Here is a 22,069-nt window from a genome sequence, read left to right on the forward strand (position 1 = left end):
AAGGTAATGAGCAGACCAAAGCATATTTTTTAGGCATCTTTGGGTTAGGCATTTTTGATAATTTCTCTGACTGTTGAACACAACATACTCCAAATAGGTTAAATAAGTTACTTATATTACTCATAGTTTAAGTGACAAAATGTTTACCACTATTTGGGAAACAGATGCTTAGTGACAAACCATTGGTTATACAGCGCAAAAGAAGTGAGAAAATATACATCATAAATCTAGAAAGCCAGAAAGTGGCACAAGTGACCTCTTCAACCTGCATCTCCTGGATAAGCATGAGGTGCAGCTCAGCTGGCCCCACACAGACAGAGCAGGGCCAAAGAAGGAGAAGAAAGGCAGCACATAGCAGGGAACCCCAGTGACCAGCCAGGCTCACACACAGGCCTGCCCCCAGAGCAGGGCTTCAGCTCAGGCAACACGGAACACTCCCCAGATGAGTCCCTTTGAAGGGAATACAGTAGAACCACAGTTAGACCCAGAAACTACCCAAAAATACTTTTACTAAGAATGGTAATTGACAACAGTCTCATTTATATTTTCATCTACCTCATTCACCCATCATCTGTTCTGCAGCTGGGGTCTCAGGAAATGAATAGAAATTTAAATGCAAAAAAAAATTTAAACTTTGGCAACAGTGACAGATAAGGACAAAGAAATTATCTCAAAAACACAGAGCTTTTTATTAAAGCCTGGATCAGCTGGAATGTTTTTGAAGAGAGTTCTACAATTGCACAGATTACAAGCAATTGAATTTTGCTTTTTCTATTATTTGCTGTTTATCAAAATTGTTAACTGCTACTTAGAGCAGCTGTATTTCCACATCACTTAAAATTGCTTCTCCTTTCTAGTAATTTAGTTCCAGTGATTCATGTGGTTGCTACAATGATAACTCATTGAGAAAAAACATTCTATAGGTAGAAGAAGAAAAAATGAAAATGAAACAGCAAAGTAGAATCCTGTTCCATTAAACTCTGAAACTTAAACTCTCATTGTTTAAAGGAGAAAGAATTACTTCACAATGCTATTTGCATATTTAAAAACTACTGCAGGAATGCATGATTATGTACACAGAACTTGCCAGCACAGCTCAGTTCTTATTGTTCAAGGGCTGCTCCAAAGCCCCTCCTCAGCCAACTTCTTCATTTGATGGGAAGTCATTGCCATGAACTGCAAACGCATTTCCTCAGCAGCTCTTTGGTGTGCCCATGTTTTGGGAGAGGGGATCATGACAGAAAAGCATGTAATTTCAGCAAGACAATTTTCAAAGCAAGTTTAGAAAAAAACATGACTACACATTGGCATAAGTGTGCCTGAACTCATAGCCTTTCCCACTACCTCAAAAATGAGTTTTTAAGCATCAAGTCTTCAACTACAAACTGATTTGTTTGTAAGTTGTTTACAAATCTAGTGATACAATAAGCCATTATTGCTTCAGGTTTTGTAATTCAGAGATTTCTTTATAATCTACTGGAGAGTGAAAAAAAAACTGGTATGCCTTGCTATGAAATAACTCATCATACTTCTGATGTGAGTCTTTATAGCCATTATTATCTCATCACATATCAGCACCTCAACAGCTACAAACCACCATCCCTCCACAAGCACTTTAAGCAAGGAAGCAGACCTTAGGTGTTGTGATTTGGGGCCCAATTAAAACTCAAAGCCAAGAAATATCAATATGAACTTCACAAGAAATAGATAAGCAAGGAAAGCCATGTGGCTGAAGCTGCCTGTGGTAGCATGTTTTGAAAGATTTAAATAGTTCCCCATGAAGACAGGGATTCAGTGACTCAGGAACTCTGATTCACCCGTGCCCTCCCAGTTATCACCACAGCCATAAGAAAGTAACCTGTGACATTTCTATTCATTACATACCTCCCCACAGTTTTATTCAACAGCTCTGACAGGGATACTGACAGGAAGGACAGAGCTACACCCTCCTGCTCAGCAAGGTCAGGAGAGAGCTGCAGCTCAGCTTTGCTACAGGAACACAGAGAAAGAAGCTGCTTTATGTCCACACCACCCCCTACAAGAACACAGGACTCTGTCATGACCTTGCTCTACATTAGTGTCTCAATCAGCCCTCAATAAAACCACTGCAGTAACCTTCATTCAGAAGGTTTCTACACTTTGGGTTGGGTAATTTATATGAATATTAAGAATAACCAAAATTATAACAGCAAATATTGATGACTAATAATGAAAGATATGGAACTTTTTGAGAAATACTACAGGAATTCTGCCTAGCAATTTTAACCATTTCCTATCAGTTAAAGGCTGGAAGGATGTTTTGATGGCATACACCATAAGGTTTTCTGCAATTTATTCAAAGGTAGTAGTATCAGACTGGGAAAAAGACCATGAAGTACTAGAAGACCCTAACAAGGGATTTTCTCCAGATTCTTTCCTTGAAGGAAAGGAATCAAGAGGGGCAAAAGGAAAATGCTACAAAGTGAATTCAAATGAACTAGTATGACTTACCTTGAAGAAACAGCAGCACACTTCTACTCACAAATTTTAGTCACAACTTCTTGTTTGTTCAAGTGTATTTAGTACTTTAGCAGGTAAGAGTAACTAAAATAATGCAACTACTGGTATAGTTCTGTGGTTAAATTATGCCAATCTACAACTGCATTGCCACCAAATGGGATGGACCAACACTACATACAGTTGTCTCTGAATTTATATACACTAGCAAGCATGTCCAGCTCAGGACAAAGGTTTGTGAAACATCTAAGCCAATGTAAAAGTTGCCTGCTGCCCTAAGGGAGGTCTCACTCTCCACTGCCTTCCTCTAGCCTTGCTCCTGGCAGTGAAGTTTCCTCTCTCTACTCCCCATAAGCTTTGGTAGGTTTCACACCCACTGAGAGGCTGACACAACTCACTAACCTGGCAGAGAACCATCCAGCCTCCTCTGCCAGGGCACCCAGCTCACTGAAGGATCCAACAACACACGTCACAGCCACCAAAAACTCGTGGGAGAAGCAGCCAGCGACAAACTGGCAGCAGAGGCAGGAGCAAAGGAGGGAAGAACAGGAACTCCAACTTCTGCCAAGGGTAAGCCATTCAACCAACCTTCCTTCTCCAACTTCCTCTACATCCCAGATACCACAGGATTGCTAAAGCTGATACAAAGAGGAGGCGTGAACATCCAGGCAGAGAGCAGAGGAAGAGCAGCACTATTTCCCTCAACATCCAGAGCTCACCACAGAGCCACAGGCGCTTGAGATATGAGCTCGGTGTGGGACAGGACGGGCACAGCAGTGACACATCACGTCATGGAGCTGTTTGTGTCTCCAGCATCTAGCAGGGTAATACCAGGCACAGAAACCGGGTGAATGTAGGCACACACCAGCCACACATCCCAAAGAGAGGCACAATTGTGTTGATTAGATACAACGGTGTAAAATACATATACAGAATGGGTAAAAACATAAGGGAAGACTGAGGGAAATGTTGCCTGACATAAGCAGAAATAACCCTACAGCAATGATAGACAACTGGTCACTCGACTGGGAAAAAACAAAGGAGTGCGTGCCTTGCTCTGACAACAGGAAGTGAGACGATACTGAGCTTGTTTGCTACTGGCACCCCAACAGCGGCCACACCGAACCCGGACCACGGAACAGAGGCAGGGAACTGAAGTGTTCCGAGGAGAGACCACCACAGAGTTCACCCTCTTGAGCCCGAGTCTCAGCTGACATTGCTCGGCTGAGCAGCATTGCCTGCACCGCCACCATTCACCCCCATCTCGTCCAAGGCGTGACCCCAGCAGTGCTCAGTGCTCACGGCGCTGCCTCCGCAGCCTCGCACATTTCCCACCCAGCCCCGCACACGCTGCCCCTCTTCCCTGCACTTCCCACACCGCCCTCTCCTTCCTCCTCAGAGCCCCCACACCACGGCAGCACGCACACAGCTCCTGCCCGCCCCTCCACTGAGGGCCGGCTGCCAGCAGCTCGTCACACCTGTCACCCCCAGCGTCCGCACAGCCCGGCCCGCCCCGCACACACCCGGCCCCGCTTCCTGTCCCCCGGCACGACCCCGGCCCGGCCCTTTCTCGGCGGCACCTGAAGCGCGGCGAGTCCTTCAGGCACTCCTCGAAGTCCACGGTCACCTTCATGGTGGCGGGGCGCGCCGCTGCCTCCGCTGCTGCGGCTGCTGGCGGTGGTGGCGCGGCGAACCCGGGGCGAGGCGAGACCGGGCCAGGGCCGGCGGGCGGGGCGGGACGGGGCGGAGCGGGGGCGGTGCTCGGGGCGGGGGCGGCGGCCGGAGGGCCCTGCGCCCGCCCCACCCGGGCGCGACTGACGGCCCGGGCAGCCAGCAGCGACTGCCCGCGAGAGCGGGGGGCGCGCCGGCCAATCACAACGCGAGAGAGGAGGGCTCAGTAGGCAGAGGGTCCAATAAGCGCGGCCGCTCAGACGGCGCAGCCAACCGCGGGCACCGCAGCGATTGCTCCCGCCCCAGCAAGCTCAGAGTGACAGCCGGGGCCGCCAATGGGCAGGAGGTCGCTCCAATCGGCAGCTCCATCGCCGCAGCTGCCCGGATCGCTGCGGCCGCAGCCCGGCCCGGCGTTCGCCGCCGTGACGCTGCATGGGGCGGAGCGGGCCGGGTGGCGGCGGGCCCCGCTCAGCCCGGTACCTGCTTGGCGGTTTTAAATTACAGCTCCTCATTAAACGGGGGATGTCCCCCTCGGGGCTGAGACACGCGCGGGAAGGCCCGGGCGGGCCCCGAGCAGTTGTACCGGGTGGAGAGCGGCCGCTTCCGTCAGGCGGCTCCGCCCCGAGCCCGGGCCCAGCGAGCCCGCGCCGTGCAGGGGGCGGCGGGACGGGCGCGGGTCCTGCTGAGGGTGCCACCAGCGGGGAGAGGCAGCCAGCCCCGGTACTCTCCGTGTGCTTCACTTCTAGATAGAGGAAATAACTCGTGGGGGAGACTCAAAGGAGTCTTTGAAGGAGAAACGCAAACCGCAGGTTTTCCTGTCAACGACTATGAAGCGTGCATGCTTGGATTTCTTACCAAACCTTTGAGAATACTTTTTGAACTAGAGCAGATCATATTTTGGAGTGAGCAGGACCATGTTGCAGTCTCCAGTTTGCAGTGAAGAACAGCAGAACATTGTGGATTTCTGTTCGTTTAAGAGATTACAGAAAAATATCTTTAACTACTTAGGTGCTGCTTAATGTTCCCAGATGTAAAACTGACAGGAGCACCAGCCAGCCCCACTTCTCCTCAAAAGAAGCAGCAGAGCAGAAGTTGCTGTCAAAGATGAAGCAGTCCCAGGTCACAGGCTCCATCCCGCAGTCACAGGGACTCTGCTGAGAAGCTGACAGAAGCTGCCATACCTGCTTCCAGCGAGTCCCCTACCCCCTGCAGCTTTCACACCCCAGCATCTGCACTACGTTTCACCTCTTGTTTTATCTCTTGTTTTTTCATATTCTTCCCATTCTCTCTCCCCCACTTTCAGTGCTACAATGAAAAACAGTCAACATGGAAGGAGGGAAACAACTTCTTTAAGGTGTCCTTTCACAGAAGCAGAGGGACACTTGTTGGTTCAGTCAGTTGTGATTTAGAATGTCCTAAGACTGTCAGAAATGTCAGAACCAAACTACAAGTTACAGAGATGTACAACTGTATATTTTTGTGAGCTGTCCCTCACCAAAACTAGCCAAGCTACCACTATTTTGATTAGGCATTCAAGTCACACCCACTCAGGAAAAGCAGAATGTTAATATTTATATCACCGAGGCTGCATTTATGTTGTGAAATTTACTTTTCAACTGAAGTATGCAATTGAAAAGAGCCCAGCTCTGTTTTGAGGAAGAGTTTTACTTCCTAAGTAGCTGCTGTTAGTCATTTTCCATTACTCCCTGCTAGTGAGTGATGACTCAGTGTTGACCATGAAGAGACAGATCAGTTGTGCTTAAATACTAAAACACACAAAGAAAAACACCTTGAAAAATGCAACCTTTTCTGTGTTACTATCTCAAGTTCATTACTTAGGTTACCAGATCTACCCTCAGGTCTAGGCAAGCCAGCAAATCTGAACTGTGTGAACAAACCAATATACATCAAAGTTACAATAAATTACAGTCATGAGGAAATTACAATATTGGTTTAAGAATTTATCTGTGAACACACCTGCAAATTTTAGTTGCCAGTTTCTTCTGAAGAGCTCCAAGAAGCCAAACATTAGATTAGTATTAGTGTGATAAGGTAGTAATGGAAACAATGGTTTTATTTATGTTGTGACACTTAACACTGGTTTCAAACAAAATAATTACATTAGTGAGGTGGCATCATAATACCACAAAAAAAGCATGTTACAGAAACAAAGAGTTCTGGTAAGATGTACAAGTTTCACATGAGACAGTGAGCTGTGGAAAAAGTATCTGCAGTTTCCATGAATTGTACAAGTTGGTAGGAAAGAAACTATGGACAGAAAACATAAAATCTATACACATGAGTTAAGGCTCTTATTTGTAAGTGATCTTCCCAATGGAAGCATATTGAAAATGCTTTCTCTAAACAGGATACAGCTTGAGGACTTAAACCTGTGCAAGAAGATTCACAATGATGGTGCAGTGGAGCTCACTGTCCACATAAGTAAGTGCTGTGTTTGTTTCCTCTTTACACCACTCTGTATTGTACACATGAGCATTTGCCATGTGCACCTGAAGATGTGCAGGCAAGCTAAGTCCTCATCAAATGCAAAAAGAGAAAACACATTTCTTCTCTTGTCCCCATTCAGCAGGGAACTCTAGCTGGTATTTCTCAAGCAGAGGGAAATCAGACATCCCTTTGTAAAAAATGCTATATGGAGTTTCTGGAGCTACTGCAAAGTAAAACTTATCCGATTTAGCTTTTAAAATGCATCAAAGTGTAAGCACAGAAAATTAAGTAAACCAGCCTTTCAGTTAGAAGCAGTGTCAAGGACATTGGGTTGCACTTCTGCTGAGGAAGATAAAGAAGCACCGTGAACAGAATTTCTGTGAGCACTGAGGAAAATGCAGAGAATAAAGCCTTTAAAAAACCCCAAACTAAATCAAGTTTCAAAATAGCATCAGACTTGGAATTTAGGTGCTTAGTGGCACAGAAAAAGGGAGATCACCCAAGCAGCTCAAAATCACCTGAGTGATGAAGGGACTATACATTATGTGGTTCATTTAAAACCATCTTAATGCATTTTTGTACTTCCCTGAAAACTACATTCTAATTTCATTTAGGATTTTGGAAGCCATTACAGGAAAGGTCTTTATTGGAAGTAAGCAAAGTGTTTGTTAAACAAAATGCTTTCTAGACCTTGTAAGGTACAAAGAAGCCCTGGTGAGCACCAAATGGCCTTGGACACAAGAAAGTGGGGGCTTAAGGAGGGCAGGGCATTAGCTTGGGTAAGAGCTACCTTAACTGCAGGTGTGAAGTACCCGTGGGTACTCAGCACAAAGCACAAGTGATCTGCTCCACAGCTCCCAGAGCACACTGCTGTCACCAGAGCACACTGCTGTCACCAGAGCACACTGCTCACCGTGTCCGTGCTCAGTCTGACAGCCCCCCGGCTTTGCTGAGCACTGCCGTGCTCTCAGCAGGATTTCAGTGCCCAGCTGGGGCAGGCCAAGCCAGCAGCTGCTCAGCCTGAAACACAGCTCAGTGCACACACATCAACACTCTGAACACTGCAAGCTGGTTTATAAAAGGTACTAACCTAAAGTTTTGAAATCCTATTCTTAGGAGCCAAATTGAAAGCTTCAGTAAGTGACTTGACGAGTCAGAAGTATCTAAATGCTTACCCTTTGCCCCTGTTTACTCTATACAAGTGACCACATTTGATACAAGAAGAAATAGCACTCTGCATGTTGAAAAACTAGCATCACCACACTGGCCAGAATCAAGAGTTCAAGTCTTTCTTGTGAAAAGACCTATTAATCTCAATTCAAGAAGTTAAAAGATTAACTAACCCAAAACTGACTACCCTGTCACCTACTAAGGAGAGGAGATTGTTGGGAAAGGCACACTACAAAACACAGTTAGCACAACTCACAGGTATCTTTGGCAGTGAATCCAGTCTAATGAATCATTCCTGTAAAAATCTTTCAAAGGACAGCATCCTATTGCCTTATTAACTCTCAGTTTCTCTGGGACTGCAGGAAAGCTCACACTTGAGAATGCATGTAACTGTAAAATAACTTTCATTCCTTTATTCAAACTTCACATATACAGTGGAGAAAAAGACATTTTAAAATAGATCCATATAATTATATGGATTTTTGCAACATATCAAATTCAGATCAAAATTAAGATATACACTGTATTTCATAACCAAGCTAAAGCTTAAGTGTGTACTTTGTTTGTGTAATAAAACCCAGGAACTACTCTGAATACTGGAACATTCACCAGTCAAATTCCACCCAGTGGGAAGTTTTTACAGCAATTTGGAGGCGCAGAATCCCTCTTTACAGCTATACAACCACACTGTAAACAAGTATTTGAATTAGGCATTTTCCCTTCTAGCTTCCAAAAAGCCTTCATTTTACAAAAGCAGTTGCTGTAAGTTGCAGTGGACACAGGAAGATTTAGACCAGTGGTTTTCAGTATAGAAGTTGCCAACCCCAAAAGAGTAGATCAACAGCAGTTATCTTTAATAAAGAACAGCCAGAGCCTAAGCTCAGCACATCTTCAGTCCTGACGTGTATTTCCTCGTGGCTGGGTGTTTTTCCTCAGGTGCTAACAGCACAAACACTGTTCATGCAACTGGAAAGAACCAAACATTTGAAACAAGAGCCAGAAGAGTAACAGTGGATGTGATTTTAAGAGAAAAGCTGGAGGGAACTTGCACGTTCTCACAATAAGCCAGAGAGAGCTCCACAAAACAACCAGTCCTGATGGAAGAGGTTATGACAGTTAAATGCAAAGTTCAAGTTAGCCATTTCCAGTGTACAAACACTCCCTCCACTAGATGTTAGTACTGCTTTAGTCAGAAACTAACGACCGATGGCAAACACCGCTCTTAAGAAATAACACAGCTCTTGTTCTAAAGACTGGGAAAGTGCAGGCAAAAAACGTACTGAAATCTAGATTAACAGGTCAACACTTTACAAAAAAAAAGTTGTAGGACTTGAATAATCCCTTTTTAAACTGCTTAACATATCTGATAAATAGCTTACATGTCAATCTGATATACGCTGTACCGTTTGGCTCTTGAATCCCAAAACTTTCCATATGAGACACCGCATCTAGAACACTCTCAAATAAATAGTGTAAAACCAAAGATAGTGAGTGTTTCAAAGCAAGAGTAACAGTACATCACGCGAGATAATCAGCGCTATACATACAGGGAATGCCACTCTGGTTGAACAAATTATGAAGCAGTATTCTCCATGAAATACTAGGCACAAGAATAAATCAATTAGACAGTGTTTTCTGCCTAATGGACAAGTCTAAAATTAACATTCTTGGCAATACAACATTGTAACTGATATGCTTCTTAACATTTAAGAGCCTTAATTGCAAAAATCATGAAGCAATGTTTATATTTGTGTCTTTGACAAGCAGTTACAGTTCTGGACAAATTTCTTCTATGCTGTGTGCTCCACTTTCCAGCTGGTCACGAGTAACATGTGCTGCATAAGAAAGATTACAAAAAATAGATAATTCTTCACACCCATTGAATGTTTTCACAACACACACAAATATCCTCCCGAAATCATCTTTATCTTTGAAGAAGTAATGTTTGCCAACCCATCTTAGCAATGTATAAGCTTTTGGTTGAAGCAGTTTTCTGACGCTGACGCTCTAAAGAGAGGGCCAACACCACTGCTGAGCACACCAAGCACCGAGTGCTCATCCCCCTGGAACTGGGAGGATTTAACTCAGGTGTTTAGAACTAACACATGAGGATCCTGAAATACCAGCAAACATAGTACTTCCCAGGTCAAATTCAGCTCCAGATGAGGCACTTGAAATAAAAAAACCCCAAGTTTATACAGTTGTGTGCTTTCAGGAAGTTAACTCATGCTTTTGAGCAAAAGCACTGCAATAAATCAGAAGAAACGTCTCCTCAAAGTGCTGATCAAAGAAGACCTCATCAAAATGATAATATTCTTTTTAAAAAGCCATTTAGGCTTGGGCATGAGTTAGATTTGGTAACATGCTGTTTAACAAGCAAACAGCACAGTTAAGCAGCAGAGCTGATTGCTGTGTGCTCCCAGCCTTCTCACTCAATTCATCTTTAGGGTGACCCTTGTCCTGGTTAAGAAAACACAACATATTCTGTATCTACCAAAGGCCAAAGGGCACACCCAGTCAGTGACAGCTCAGCTGCTGGGTGCCATCTGAGCAGGGTTAGCAGAGCAATGCAGCTAAATGAACCAGAGAAAGAGAACAATAGTCTTACTGCTTGTCAATTGAACTGCTATAGACAACACCCTCTGCTTGATACTTTCGTGTAGCAGAAGACAGGTATGCACTGAAATCATCATCCTTACATTTACCTACATCAGGAATATTTCATTCAGTGATTTCCAAGAGAATTTCTAAAGGGAATTTTATGGAGAGAAACAAAGGCCACTTCTGCTGGCAAGGTCTATTTATGTTACTCATAGAGTCATAAATAGCAAGTAGCCAGATAAGGTGAAATGCTGAAGCAAGCAAATGTAGAATCATAGACTGGTCTGGCTTAGAAGGAGCCTTATGGGACATCCAATCTCCCTGCCATACGCAGTCTATTAAAACTTATACTTTGTTTTCCACAAAAGAGCTTGGCTGCTGGAATCCATACACAGAGCAACTTGAGGCAAGAAATGAATGATCCATCCATTAAAAACACTTGGTAGCCACAATGGAGACAGGAGCAAAAATATACAAAGAGTTCTCACCATCACTGACTGGACTGGCCATCTTCATTTCAATCAGCAAGAAATCTCAGTCTGTAACCAAGAAGTGCAACTTTTATTAGTGGACCTGGTGGTATCTAACAGGAGCCTCCTTACACCTGTCCTAAGTCTTTAGCCCATTCTTTGAAAGCAGAGCGTAGAGATTGGAAGTGTACTGTTAGTTTTACTCAAATACAAACCAGACAGAATTAGAGGGTAGAAGGAAACATCAGATAAGAGAAGCACAGAATCTGTAAGGGATCTTCATGGATAGAAAAAATTCCAAGTGAGAAGAGATTCTCAAATTAGCTGAAAAACAATCCAGGAGCCAGTGGAACCCCAGAGTCACAACAGACCACTAAGAAATGCCTCTTATGTCACATCTTTACCTGCAACAATCAGTACTACAGAAGTCATGTTACTCCATGGGAATAAAAGGACACTGCATGGCAGCTCTCACTCACATAGACTGACTGGCATAACAGCTGAGTGGCAGCCACATCATCTCACAATCTCCACAACTTCCCAAGAACTCAAGTCAAATGGAAGAATTTATAAAAATACAGCTACAATATAACATGCAGAAACCCCAGGACATTTTCATTGAAGTTAAAAGCAAGCATCAATGCTTTTAGTCAGTTTAACAGAAGAATGCCAAAACGAGCCATTGCAAAAATCAACTCCTGTATCATCCAGTACAAGAGTAAGGAAACCCTCCCTTTTCTGCTCTAGACAAAAGCACTTTAAAATACAATCTCAAGTAAAAGAGCTCTTTGAAAGTTATCCAGGTGAATAATCTTTCCATATACTGTTCTCAGGAACATGAATAGTAATAAGATTTTGATTTCCTGCTGCAAAGGAAACAGCCTAATTTTTAAACACTCAAGTGCTTAATGTAGCCAAAAGCACAGCATGATCAAAAGTACAGTGACCAAGAACCCCAAGCAGCAAGTGTTAAATCCAACTATTTGAGAAACCTTCTGTAGATCCAATTAACATTTATTAATAAGGAGATTCTTCTGTGCCCTCAGAAGATGAGAGCAATAAATAACGTGATCTCAAAAAAGTTGTTTTAGTAAAACTTTGACATTAACACGGCTGTGTGCTGAACATTTCTCATGTCAATGTAGGAATTTCTTAAAATGTGGGCAGTGACAGAAGACTGGTTTATTAACATTTTTGTTCATATCCCATCATCCTTTGCCCAACTCTGTCTCATAATCCATCTGAGGGCATTCAATTCACCACCTGCTACAAAAGTAAGATCAGTACTTAACCTCAGAAGAACTGATCAAGTTCAGGGATTAAAGGCTGTGATAGCTGATATAGAGATTAGGAGATAACAAAACATGAAGGTTTAAGCAGAATGATAGAAAAGTGAAGAACTGAGAACTACATCAGCTTAATGGAAAGCATTTCTACATGCTATGGTGTGGAGGTGAACCAGTTAGTTAAGAGCTTGCTACACTGGCAGACAGTTACATTTATGGAATCTCTTAGCCATGAGCAGTCTAAAATTGATAATTACCAGTTGTGGCTCTGAAGCTGGTTATGAGGAAGGTGGAATGGACTTCAACAATAGAGATGGAAAAATGCTGCAAAGGTGTGCCTTCTTTCCAGTGGCGAATGCAGCTGGGGAGCGGAGTTGCCTCTGTTTTACAGCAGAGTGCAGAGAGATGGCAGCTTCAGGCCATGCAGAAGGCTCATACGGTTGGCTGCTGCAGCCCTCCTTTCCCCTGGAGAGTGAAGTTCTAGTAAATAGCCATTATAAGGCCTGTGTTCTTTTACTGGATAGTCAGTCCAGTAACGGGTCTGAGACACATAGCTACTGACCCTTTCAGAGCAATTGGGAAGGAATTAGTCCTCCTGTAGTAAATAACAGGATGAAAAGGTGCAATCCACAGAACTTAAACACGCAACTTTGCAAATCTCCTTTTTATTGCGTGCGATTTGAATGAATTTTAGATGAGTTCCTAGTTCACATGGTTGTGAAAAGCAGAGGTGAACCAAGTTAAACCCATGCAGCATCTTCCCAAGTCTGCAGACAGGCTAATATCTCACAGCTTTGCCAACCACAGATGAACAAGGCTTACAGACTTCACTGCCACCAGTCTCATGAGCAACAGATGTGTGGTTTGTTTATGCCAAAAATTTATTCAAAGTGCCATTACATAATAAAGACCTGTAATTATTCACCAGAATATCACCACAAAAGTCTAAGACTTTTCACCCTGAAAGAAGTTTAAAGATGAAAGAGAAGGTGTCAGTCTCTACAGCTTTATGAGTTTCCTATGAAGAGACCTGAAACAGGTTTCAGCAACAGTTCCCACTTAAACATCCCAGACCTTCTTCCAGCAGCTGCACTAAAAGCAAAGTTGACAGTATTATCCCATACTAGAGCAATGAGCATTTCTGCTCAAGGACAAGTCTGGATTGAAAACCTAACAGCAGTTTTACATTGCAGTGTTTTTCCTCAGGAAGATAAATACAGTCCTCTCAACAGGGAGGAAACACTGATGGTAATCTCCCATTGCTGGCCACAGGATGGACTGGGAGAAGAACAGGAAATGACCCACAACAAAAAGCCAGGCTCTACCATGTGGTCATTAAAGTGTTCAGTACAAGACAGCTCCTCATTTAAAAAGGATGCTGGCAACTTCACTACCCAAAGTCAGCTACATTGGGAAAATGGTAAGAAGCAGAAATGTTTGTTTCCTCTTATGCCACAACAAACAAAAGCCTACATGTTGTTTATCAACACTGAGTTTTTGTTCCATGCTACAAATCTCCCTATCACAACAGAGTGCAACCTTACTCATGGAGTGTTACATACACACTGTACTCCTTCCAGTCATCTCACACCTAAGTATATTCATTTCCAACAACTCAAAGGGCCACCAGGACTTACAGGTGCTTTTTAACTAACCAGTGCCTCACCGTGTTCGGTAGCTTCTGTGTTCATTGTTTCTACATCTGCAGCATCACGCATCTCTTCATCCTCATCATCTTCCTCTTCTTCACCATGTAGTTCTTTTGCAATGAGCTGCCTTGCCAGTTTGATGTTTCTTCCTTCATTGTAGTGCATTTTTCTCTTCATTTCAAACTGTTTCTTTTTCTCTGTAGGCAAACAAATGGAAATAGTTGTTCCTTCCCTTTAAAAAAAATTAACATATCTTCTTCAAAGATGAATTTACTGAATAAAAATTGTCTTCAAGCAGTGGAGTGTTCTTTTAAAATGAGTCTGACTTACAAAAAGTATAGTAACTGGAATCTCAGAAGCACTTTTCTAAGAACCTGTTTGCAACTACGAGCAAGTCTGAACCACGAGAAGCATCTGATAGAAGTACACAAAACTCTAAAGTTTCACAAGCCTTGTTTCTAAGTAAACTCAAGGACAAATTGAGACATGCTGCTGGGATAGAAGATGAACTTTTGCAGATGTGTGGCTTGACTTCTGGCTAGCCACCAAAGGTCAGTCATGAGAGATATATTTACCACATGTAGAAGAAAATATTTTCCACTTTCCCCATGGCTTGAAGCCAGCTCTGCTCCATATATTAAACATCAGGATATCTAGCAGTAATGCATTATAATTCAAGTAAATTTTGCTTACTGCCAGCCCCAACGCTTTGCTCTTTTCCTTCCTTTAGTATAGCAAGGTTTCACACTCAAAGTTAAGGCCAGGAAATTTGAGAAGCACCAGCTAGATAATACAAGCCTGAAACCTTAGAAGGATTGTTGTTTCACTGTTCCCTGAAAATATTGTAGGTCCAAGTTAACATGAAACAACACCTCTGTTAAAGACGCTATTTGCTTTGGAATAACTGTAGACTTCCTATTGCATCCAGCTGCTTCGAACACAACAGAAATATCATCTGTACATTTGCAAGCAATTAGTAACATTTTATTTATAGTCGTACTCATTGAATTACATCTACCTGAAATATGTTCAATTTAGGAACTATTCCTTCAGCCCCAAACCAGAATTTCTTACTTGAGGTGTCTTGGCAGGAATTCCCATACCTTAAGCTGGTATACAGGGAGGCAACCAACAACAGCAAATTCCTGTTTATATGTAGATCCCAAACCAAACATTCCAACTAGAGACAAGAAGCTATTTGTTCAAAAACTATTGTGATCAAATCACAACATTTTTCTGATAGTACTTCTTCTTTGCAAATATTACTTACAGAAAACCTGAAACTATTTATAGGAAAAGAGTCTAAGCAAAAGAAAGAAAACAACTTATGCCTACCCCGTTCTTCAGGTGTTAATTCTTCATCCTCATCCTCCTCCTCACTGCTTTCTTCTTGCCTTGCTATAATCTTGGGTCCTCTACCTTCAGCTGCAGCTGCCAGTCTACATAAATCATGCAATACAAAATGCTGAAACAGCAAGTTTTTCACTATTTAAAATACATGACATTTCAGAATATTCATACAAACAGCTTTGTTCATTATTTTTGCCATATTTTTATGTAGTAACAATGTGCAAGAGGTTTGAATTACCAGTAGCACTATCACTGAAATCACTGAAACACTGAAAACCACTTAATTTGACAATAGCAAAAATGCAGCTTCTAGAAAAATGAGCAACAGCTTTCCATAAAGAAAATCTACTCCAGGAAAGAGCACATTATCTTCACATCTAGTCAGTTTTTATTATTACAATACTTACTTTTTACTCAACACATCTGCTCTTAAGGGCTCACATTCTGAATCACTCACTGGATCCTCATCATCTTCTCCTGTCATGCTTGGAGGGCAAACAAAAGCAGCCTCTTTTAGTAATTTGCTCAACTTTCTAGCTTGATCAAGAAAACAGTCAAAACCTTACAACACTTAATTAAAAGACTCCTTTAATCCTTTAAAAGCTTTCCAAATCAACTTTAAATACTGATATGATAGTATATGCTAGTACTGAAAAAAAAATCAATAGAAGTCAGACTTATTTATTCCATTCAAAGGCTAAAGCCTGCTAGAACAAACCTTCTAAACTTTGTCCTTCATACTTGGTCCTTTCAGACTGTTCTCCTTATTTAGAAGCTTTGTAGGTCAGAGTATGTTGCAAACACCCAGCTGGCCTGCACAGTAATACTGCATCTCCCACAAAGCAGATTTTGCTCTAAACCCACAGTTCCAGCTGGCAGCACACAGACCCACACTTTAACAAGCATACCTGTGGTAAGGAGTACTTGGCTCATCGATCTTCATCAAGCCATAATCTTTGCCTGCAGGGTGGTACGTAGCTATGATGTTCATTTCATCCCACTTCTGAGATTTTTTACTGAAATAAGAAAAGAAAATTGAATTTTCATATATTCTAAGACAATTAGTTCTGCTTTGCAGAGAAGGAATTTTTAAAACGCTGTCTGATCTCTACTACATACTAAGCACAAAAAATATTGTTATGACATACAGACATGTTCAAAGTGTGACTATTAAATAGTGCTCTGTACATACTTAAGTCAAACAAATTATCAGTGCAACTTAATTTCCCTAACAAGTCACAATAGCTAAACAAACTCAATTATCTATAAACATATTCTTATTCATATAATTCAGAGACTCCTGGTCTTGTTTAATGACCATCTTGTGAACTGTTTGATTTTACAGTAACTTGTAAAAAGAGAATTCTTCTCCCTATTACAACCCACAAGACTTCAACAGAACTCAATACCTTTCAGTTCACCTCTGCTGAAGAAACTAGAATGATTATTAGCAAAACTGTTACATAAACAAAAGCAACAAATCCCCTCCTGCAGTGAAATAAGTAGCATAGAACAGGCTGGTTATTAATACTGCTTTTGTCATCCTAAATTGGAATAATAAGTCAAGTGATTCACTGCTATAATTATGCCGAGGGAGTTTCACATTTTATACAGACAGGCACCAGTGATGTTACATTATCTAGAATTTTCTTAGTCAACCAGAAAATGTACCATTTTATGTATATTTGAAGAAACTAAATCTCACCCACACTGACTGCTCACTGACAAAATATATAAGCCACAAGAAAAGCAATTGCCTTGTGGCCAGAGAAAGAGCCATCTCTCCACTGACATAAAGCCACAAAAAATGTTTAATCAACACAAACCACCATGTTCCACATTTTCTCTAAAAAGGTTATTGCAAACTTCATATAGGGTGGTCTTTCCCTTAGATTAAGCCAATTTCTGAAATTTCATTTCAGAATAATGCAAAAATGTGACTAATTAATATATTCTTGTTGTGAATTATTAGTTAAGGAAACATTACAGGACTTTGTGGGTTTTGTGGGTGTTTTTGTTTGGTTTGGGGTGGTTGTTGTTTGGGTTTTTGGTGGGGTGAGAGGGGGCAGTTGGCTGGAAGACTTCTACTTTAGTGCTCTTGTTCAAACACAGACCACTCCAATAACAGATCTGAAAGATATATTCAGTCTCAATAGCACAAGTGCTCTTAGGCAGAATAATACCTGTAAAACAAACTTGACAAAGCAAGATTCCAAGCACAAACTACATTCTCCATTTACAGTGTTATCACTGCATAATACAATGTGGAGGGAAAAACTAAAGAGAAAAAAAACCAGATGTGGGGGTTGATGCTGAATCCTACATGCCACAGGCTTACACTCCAGAAATTAATACAAACTGAATGATCTTAATCCCCCCAGCACACAGCAGCCAGTGCCAAGGTCTCATGTTTGAGGCTTCAGGACCATTGAATGGTTTTGTGCAAACACAAGGACTGCAGCATAAGCGGCCAACACGTGAGTCAGACGCGGCTCTGGCAGGGCGGGGAGTCATGAGCTTCCTGATGACAAAGCAGGAGCGCCGCTCCAGGAACGCCACTCATTCAAAACTCTCTGGTTAGGAGTCGAAAAATCCCCAGCTTACCCAGTTTAACACAGCCTAAAGCTCCTCCATGACCCACACAAGATGCTCCCTGTGGTGCACAGTGAGGAATTTTACCAGCCAGAGCACTTAGACAATGGCACATGGGTACACAGCGGCTGTAAAGAGACAGAGCTGAGCTGACAAGGAAACTCAACAGATGGAGACATTCCCTTCTCATGCCTTGGGTTCACTTGCCCAGAGCACATCAAGGTTTATAGCCCAGGCTCCCAACTCCACCTAATAATAATACTGGCAATCTTGGAACAATCCCTTTGGCATGCACTGTGCTGGAAATCACAGCCCACACTGAGCAAGTCAGTGAGTCATAAATAAAAGACTGAACAAGTTTTTAGTGGCTTAGTTTTTCACGCTTATTTTTTTAAACTCAGATCCCAACATTAAAGCCTTGGCTGTGGAACACCTCCCAAAGCACAACCTGAAGTTCACCTAGGGGGGAAAAAAAGCCATTAGTGGCAAAGAGACAAACATATCATTTCACCCCTGCTTGTAAAAAGCCCTCACAGGAGAAACACTAAGTGCTCTGAAAACCCACACCTCCCCTGTTTGTTTCCAATTTTGCATGCTTAGGCATGTCTGCACAGCACAACACTAATGACATGGCTTAGGACCATCACAGCAAAATGCATCCTGACACCCCTTCAGACACAGAAATAGGAAATCTAATCTTCCTTAGGAAAATGAGATTTGAAAAATCTCATAAGTGCTCATTTGTATGTTCTCACATCTTTAAAAATATACAATAACTTCATGTGACATCACACCAGGACAGGCAAGAGGTTGCAGCAGCAGTAACAGCCAAGGAACACCTCTCACAGCTCCCTTGTTCCTGCCATAGCAGCCTCACCTCTTCCAACACAGCTGCTTGTGCACACACACACTTCCCTAATTCCTTTGTAAAATATCACATCTGCTTGCCCACAGGCTCCTACAGGGTCTGAAGGCAGAAAATACTGTAAAATACTGTACCCCAGTGTCTATGGCAAGAGCACATCTGCCATTAAACCACGATCTCAGCTCTTGGGATGCAGTTCCAGTGATGTCCCACTTTCTCAAGCTTCATTCTTGCATCACACTTTCATTAGGGAAATTTTCCAAACAATGTTACCATCACTAACAGCAGCACAAGGTCAATAATGATGCAAGTACATGAGAGCTCTGAACATCGTGCTGTAAAAGATGATAGCTGACACAATGAGCTCTTTCATCTACAGATATTTTTAAAGCTCTTCAGACCTCAATTTCAATATTAGAAATAAGCAAAGAATTAAGAAAACAGATACCTGAATTTATTAACTAATCTTCAATCTCAAAAGAAAATCACAACTGTACTACTTATCATTCTTCTAAAATCAAAATTATTTAGCTGAAATCAGAAACAACACTGATATATTGAGACATTGCCAACCAAAAATAATACCCACACAGAAACCAGCTTTATAAACCCTGTGCTGATCTTTCCAGGAAATTTTCGAATGCAGCCTGCCAGGTTTAGCCAATATCTTTCAACTTGCAAGGCAATTTCAGAATTAATCTGACTTTACTGGCTCATGTTGGTAAACAGGAAATAGAAGCTGTACTCAAGCCCACTGCTTCCCAAGAAATTACTGTGTGCAATAACCAATACACCATACACTCATCAGTTCATACTCATTTCTACTCATTTTTCAAGACAGTACAAAAGAAACTGCAGAAAATTAAACATAGGCTACCAACAGCCAATTGTAATTTATGTCTGGTGTGGTGCTACACACATCAAGCTACAGATCAGAACTAAAGAAAAGGAAAAGAAAAAATCACATTTGTGTAACATATTGCTACTTACCTGTTTCAACAACATAATCTCATTCATTCAGTTGAAATTTTTGTCTGGAAAGCAGGAGCAGCTAACACAAGCAACACTGCACCTTCTGCAGCTAACACAAGCAACACTGGAACCCAAAAGCTCTTCTTTGTTACCTTGCCGACTTTGGACTGCATTCATGACTTAACTAGGCAAAGATGAAAGGAGTACTACCATAATAATAAAAAACTGACCAGCATGACCATTTTATTTTATAATTACTTCTTTCCTTGCTATACTGAATAAGGTGCCGAAAAACGAAAACTGTCCAAAGCAAATTTGTAAACACTGAGTTCAGGTCAAACCTTGCTCGTCTTAACTTGATGGGGAATCGGAGCAACGGCAGGTAGCACATGCTGGGTGCATCAGGAAAAGTGCAGGATTCTTAACCAGCAAGGACAGCTGAAGACCACTTCTGGCATACCTGGACTAACCAGGCATGTTACAATTAAAGCAAGCTTTCATGTCATTCAAATAACAAACCACAAGGCTGTGCACATTCTCAAGTGTAAGATTTTTACGGATGGCTCCTGCCCAGCCGAGAATACATCTTGATGATGTTTCAGCCCAGGAGAGGTCCCCTCTCCAGAGACATGCTTTTGATTACAAGAAATGAGCCGCCTATGAGAAGGCTGCGAATAAATCAAGCGCATTTCCCAAACTGTGAACTATCCTCGCAGCATCGGTAAAACCCTTTGTGAGCGGCCACACTCAGCAGGTGACATCCGCTCCTCGGCAGGAGCCACGGCGACAAGCGAGCAGGGCTCCCCGCCTCCGCTCAGGTGCACACCCGGCATCCCGGGGCTCCCAGCGGAGCTCCGGCCCGGCGGGAGCTGCCGCTGCCGGATCGAGGTATCCCCGGGCTCCCAGCGGAGCTCCGGCCCGGCGGGAGCTGCCGCTGCCAGACCCGCACCGCGGAGCGGAGCCGAGCTCCGGGCCCGCCGCCGCTCGGGGGGCACGGCACGGACCCCCGCCCCGCCCGCGCAGCATCCCCCGGGCACGGGGCGCAGTGGCGGCCCCGGCTGGAGACGCCGACCGGCTGTTCCCGCTCCGCGGGCCCCCCGGAGGAGCGGGACGGCCGGAGGAGGCCCTGCGGGGACCCGCCGCCCACCACCACCGGGGCCTCACCCTTGCTCGTCCTCCTCGCAGGCCTGGCTAGGCTGTCGCGCCCCCACGGCCGCTCCCGACGTAGCCTTGCTGCCGCTCTTCTTCAGGATGCCCTTGATGGGCCCCCGCCGCGTCGCCGAGGCGTCCGGTACCGACGGCTCCTCCATGGCCGCGCCGCCCGCCCGGTTCCGCCGTCGCCGCCACCGCCCCGGCCGGGCCCGCCCCGCGCCAGCGCCTCAGCCCGCGCGCCTGCGCCCCCTGGCGGCCGGCGGACCGACAGCGCCCCCTGCTGCCGTGAGGCGGCGCGACCGCTAGGGGGCGCTCTGCGTGCGCGGGGAGCGCGGGCATGGACACGGGGATAGAGTGGCGCACGGACACAGGGACAGACGGACACGGGGATAGAGGGACACACGGACAGAGGGACACACGGACACGGACAGAGGGAGACACGGACACTGGGATAGAGGGACACACGGACACGGAGACACAGGCACAGAGATACAGGGACACACAGGCACACAGACATAGAATCACGGAATCGGTCAGGTCAGAAGGGGTCACATTGCACAGGATTGTGTCCAGATTGCTCTTGAATACGTCCAGTGACAGAAACCTCACAGCCTCTCTGGGCAATCTGTCCTAGTGCTCCATTACCTGCACAGTAAAAAAGTTCTTCCTCATATTCAGGTGAAATTTCCTGTCCATCCCTTGCTGCCTATTGCCTCTCATCCTAGTGGTTGGTACTACTGAGAAGAGCCTGGCTCCATCTTCTTGGCATCTCCCGTTCAGATCCACACCCCCTTTGATGAGGACACACAGGTCTGGCGTGTGCACAGTCCGGTGTGTGCTGCCCTGGAGGTGTCTGCACATCCATGGAGATCTTGGGGCTGTGTGGGGCTGGTGCCTGCGTGGCACTCCCACCCACACCCGAGGGTCTGGCACGTGCAGGGTGTCCCACGTGTGCTCTTGTGCTGGGGACACGAGCTGGCAGTGGCAGGGCAGGCTGCAGCTGGGCTGCGATGTCCCCGAGCTCTCTGTGCTGCCATGCAGAGGTGCCCCCAGCACACCGTGTTTGCCAGGGCAGCCCAGGTTTGTCACGGTGTCTGTGGCACAGCAAAGGAGCCAGCGTGGTCTCCAGAGGGCCCAGGCATGGCAGGGGTTTTTCTGTGAGTGAAACATTCCCATTTCTCAGCCACACTGGAGATCCCAGTTCCCAGCCAGATCCAGTGCTGGGCAGTGCTTGCCCTGCCCATGGGGCTGCAGGTTCCCTCCCCAGGGCTCACAGCCACTGTGCCATGGGCTTGCATCACACACAATGGGGCTACAGCAGCACCATCCATGTGAGAAGGAAAATAG

At 44.2% G+C, this 22,069-nt stretch overlaps 2 protein-coding genes across 6 annotated transcripts in view; both read right to left on the reverse strand.

Moving 5' to 3' along the window:
• Positions 1 to 4,224, reverse strand: part of ACAP2 (ArfGAP with coiled-coil, ankyrin repeat and PH domains 2) — a 63,806-nt gene extending 59,582 nt beyond the window's left edge. For both annotated transcript variants that reach the window (XM_059478978.1, XM_059478976.1), the window contains exon 1: positions 4,077 to 4,224. In XM_059478978.1, the coding sequence (XP_059334961.1) occupies positions 4,077 to 4,129 (53 nt within the window). In that variant the 5' untranslated portion in view covers positions 4,130 to 4,224. The remainder of the gene's footprint in view (positions 1 to 4,076) is intronic.
• A 3,948-nt stretch (positions 4,225 to 8,172) lies between these two features.
• Positions 8,173 to 20,908, reverse strand: PPP1R2 (protein phosphatase 1 regulatory inhibitor subunit 2). Of its 4 annotated transcripts, none has more exons than XM_059479020.1 (7): positions 20,735 to 20,908; positions 16,050 to 16,157; positions 15,549 to 15,626; positions 15,127 to 15,230; positions 13,809 to 13,988; positions 10,875 to 10,925; positions 8,173 to 9,620 (listed from the first exon to the last, which is right to left on the reverse strand). In XM_059479020.1, exons 1-6 carry the CDS (start codon positions 20,878 to 20,880, stop codon positions 10,921 to 10,923), a joined length of 621 nt encoding a protein of 206 aa, XP_059335003.1. In that variant the 5' UTR covers positions 20,881 to 20,908; the 3' UTR covers positions 8,173 to 9,620; positions 10,875 to 10,920. The 4 variants fall into 4 exon arrangements, with proteins under 4 accessions (XP_059335003.1, XP_059335002.1, XP_059335001.1 ...); XM_059479019.1 differs by having other exon boundaries at positions 13,798 to 13,988; XM_059479018.1 differs by lacking the exon at positions 10,875 to 10,925.
• Positions 20,909 to 22,069: the final 1,161 nt, after the last annotated feature.

The sequence above is a fragment of the Ammospiza nelsoni genome, chromosome 10 (genome assembly GCF_027579445.1).
Source record: "Ammospiza nelsoni isolate bAmmNel1 chromosome 10, bAmmNel1.pri, whole genome shotgun sequence".
Taxonomy (NCBI): domain Eukaryota; kingdom Metazoa; phylum Chordata; class Aves; order Passeriformes; family Passerellidae; genus Ammospiza; species Ammospiza nelsoni.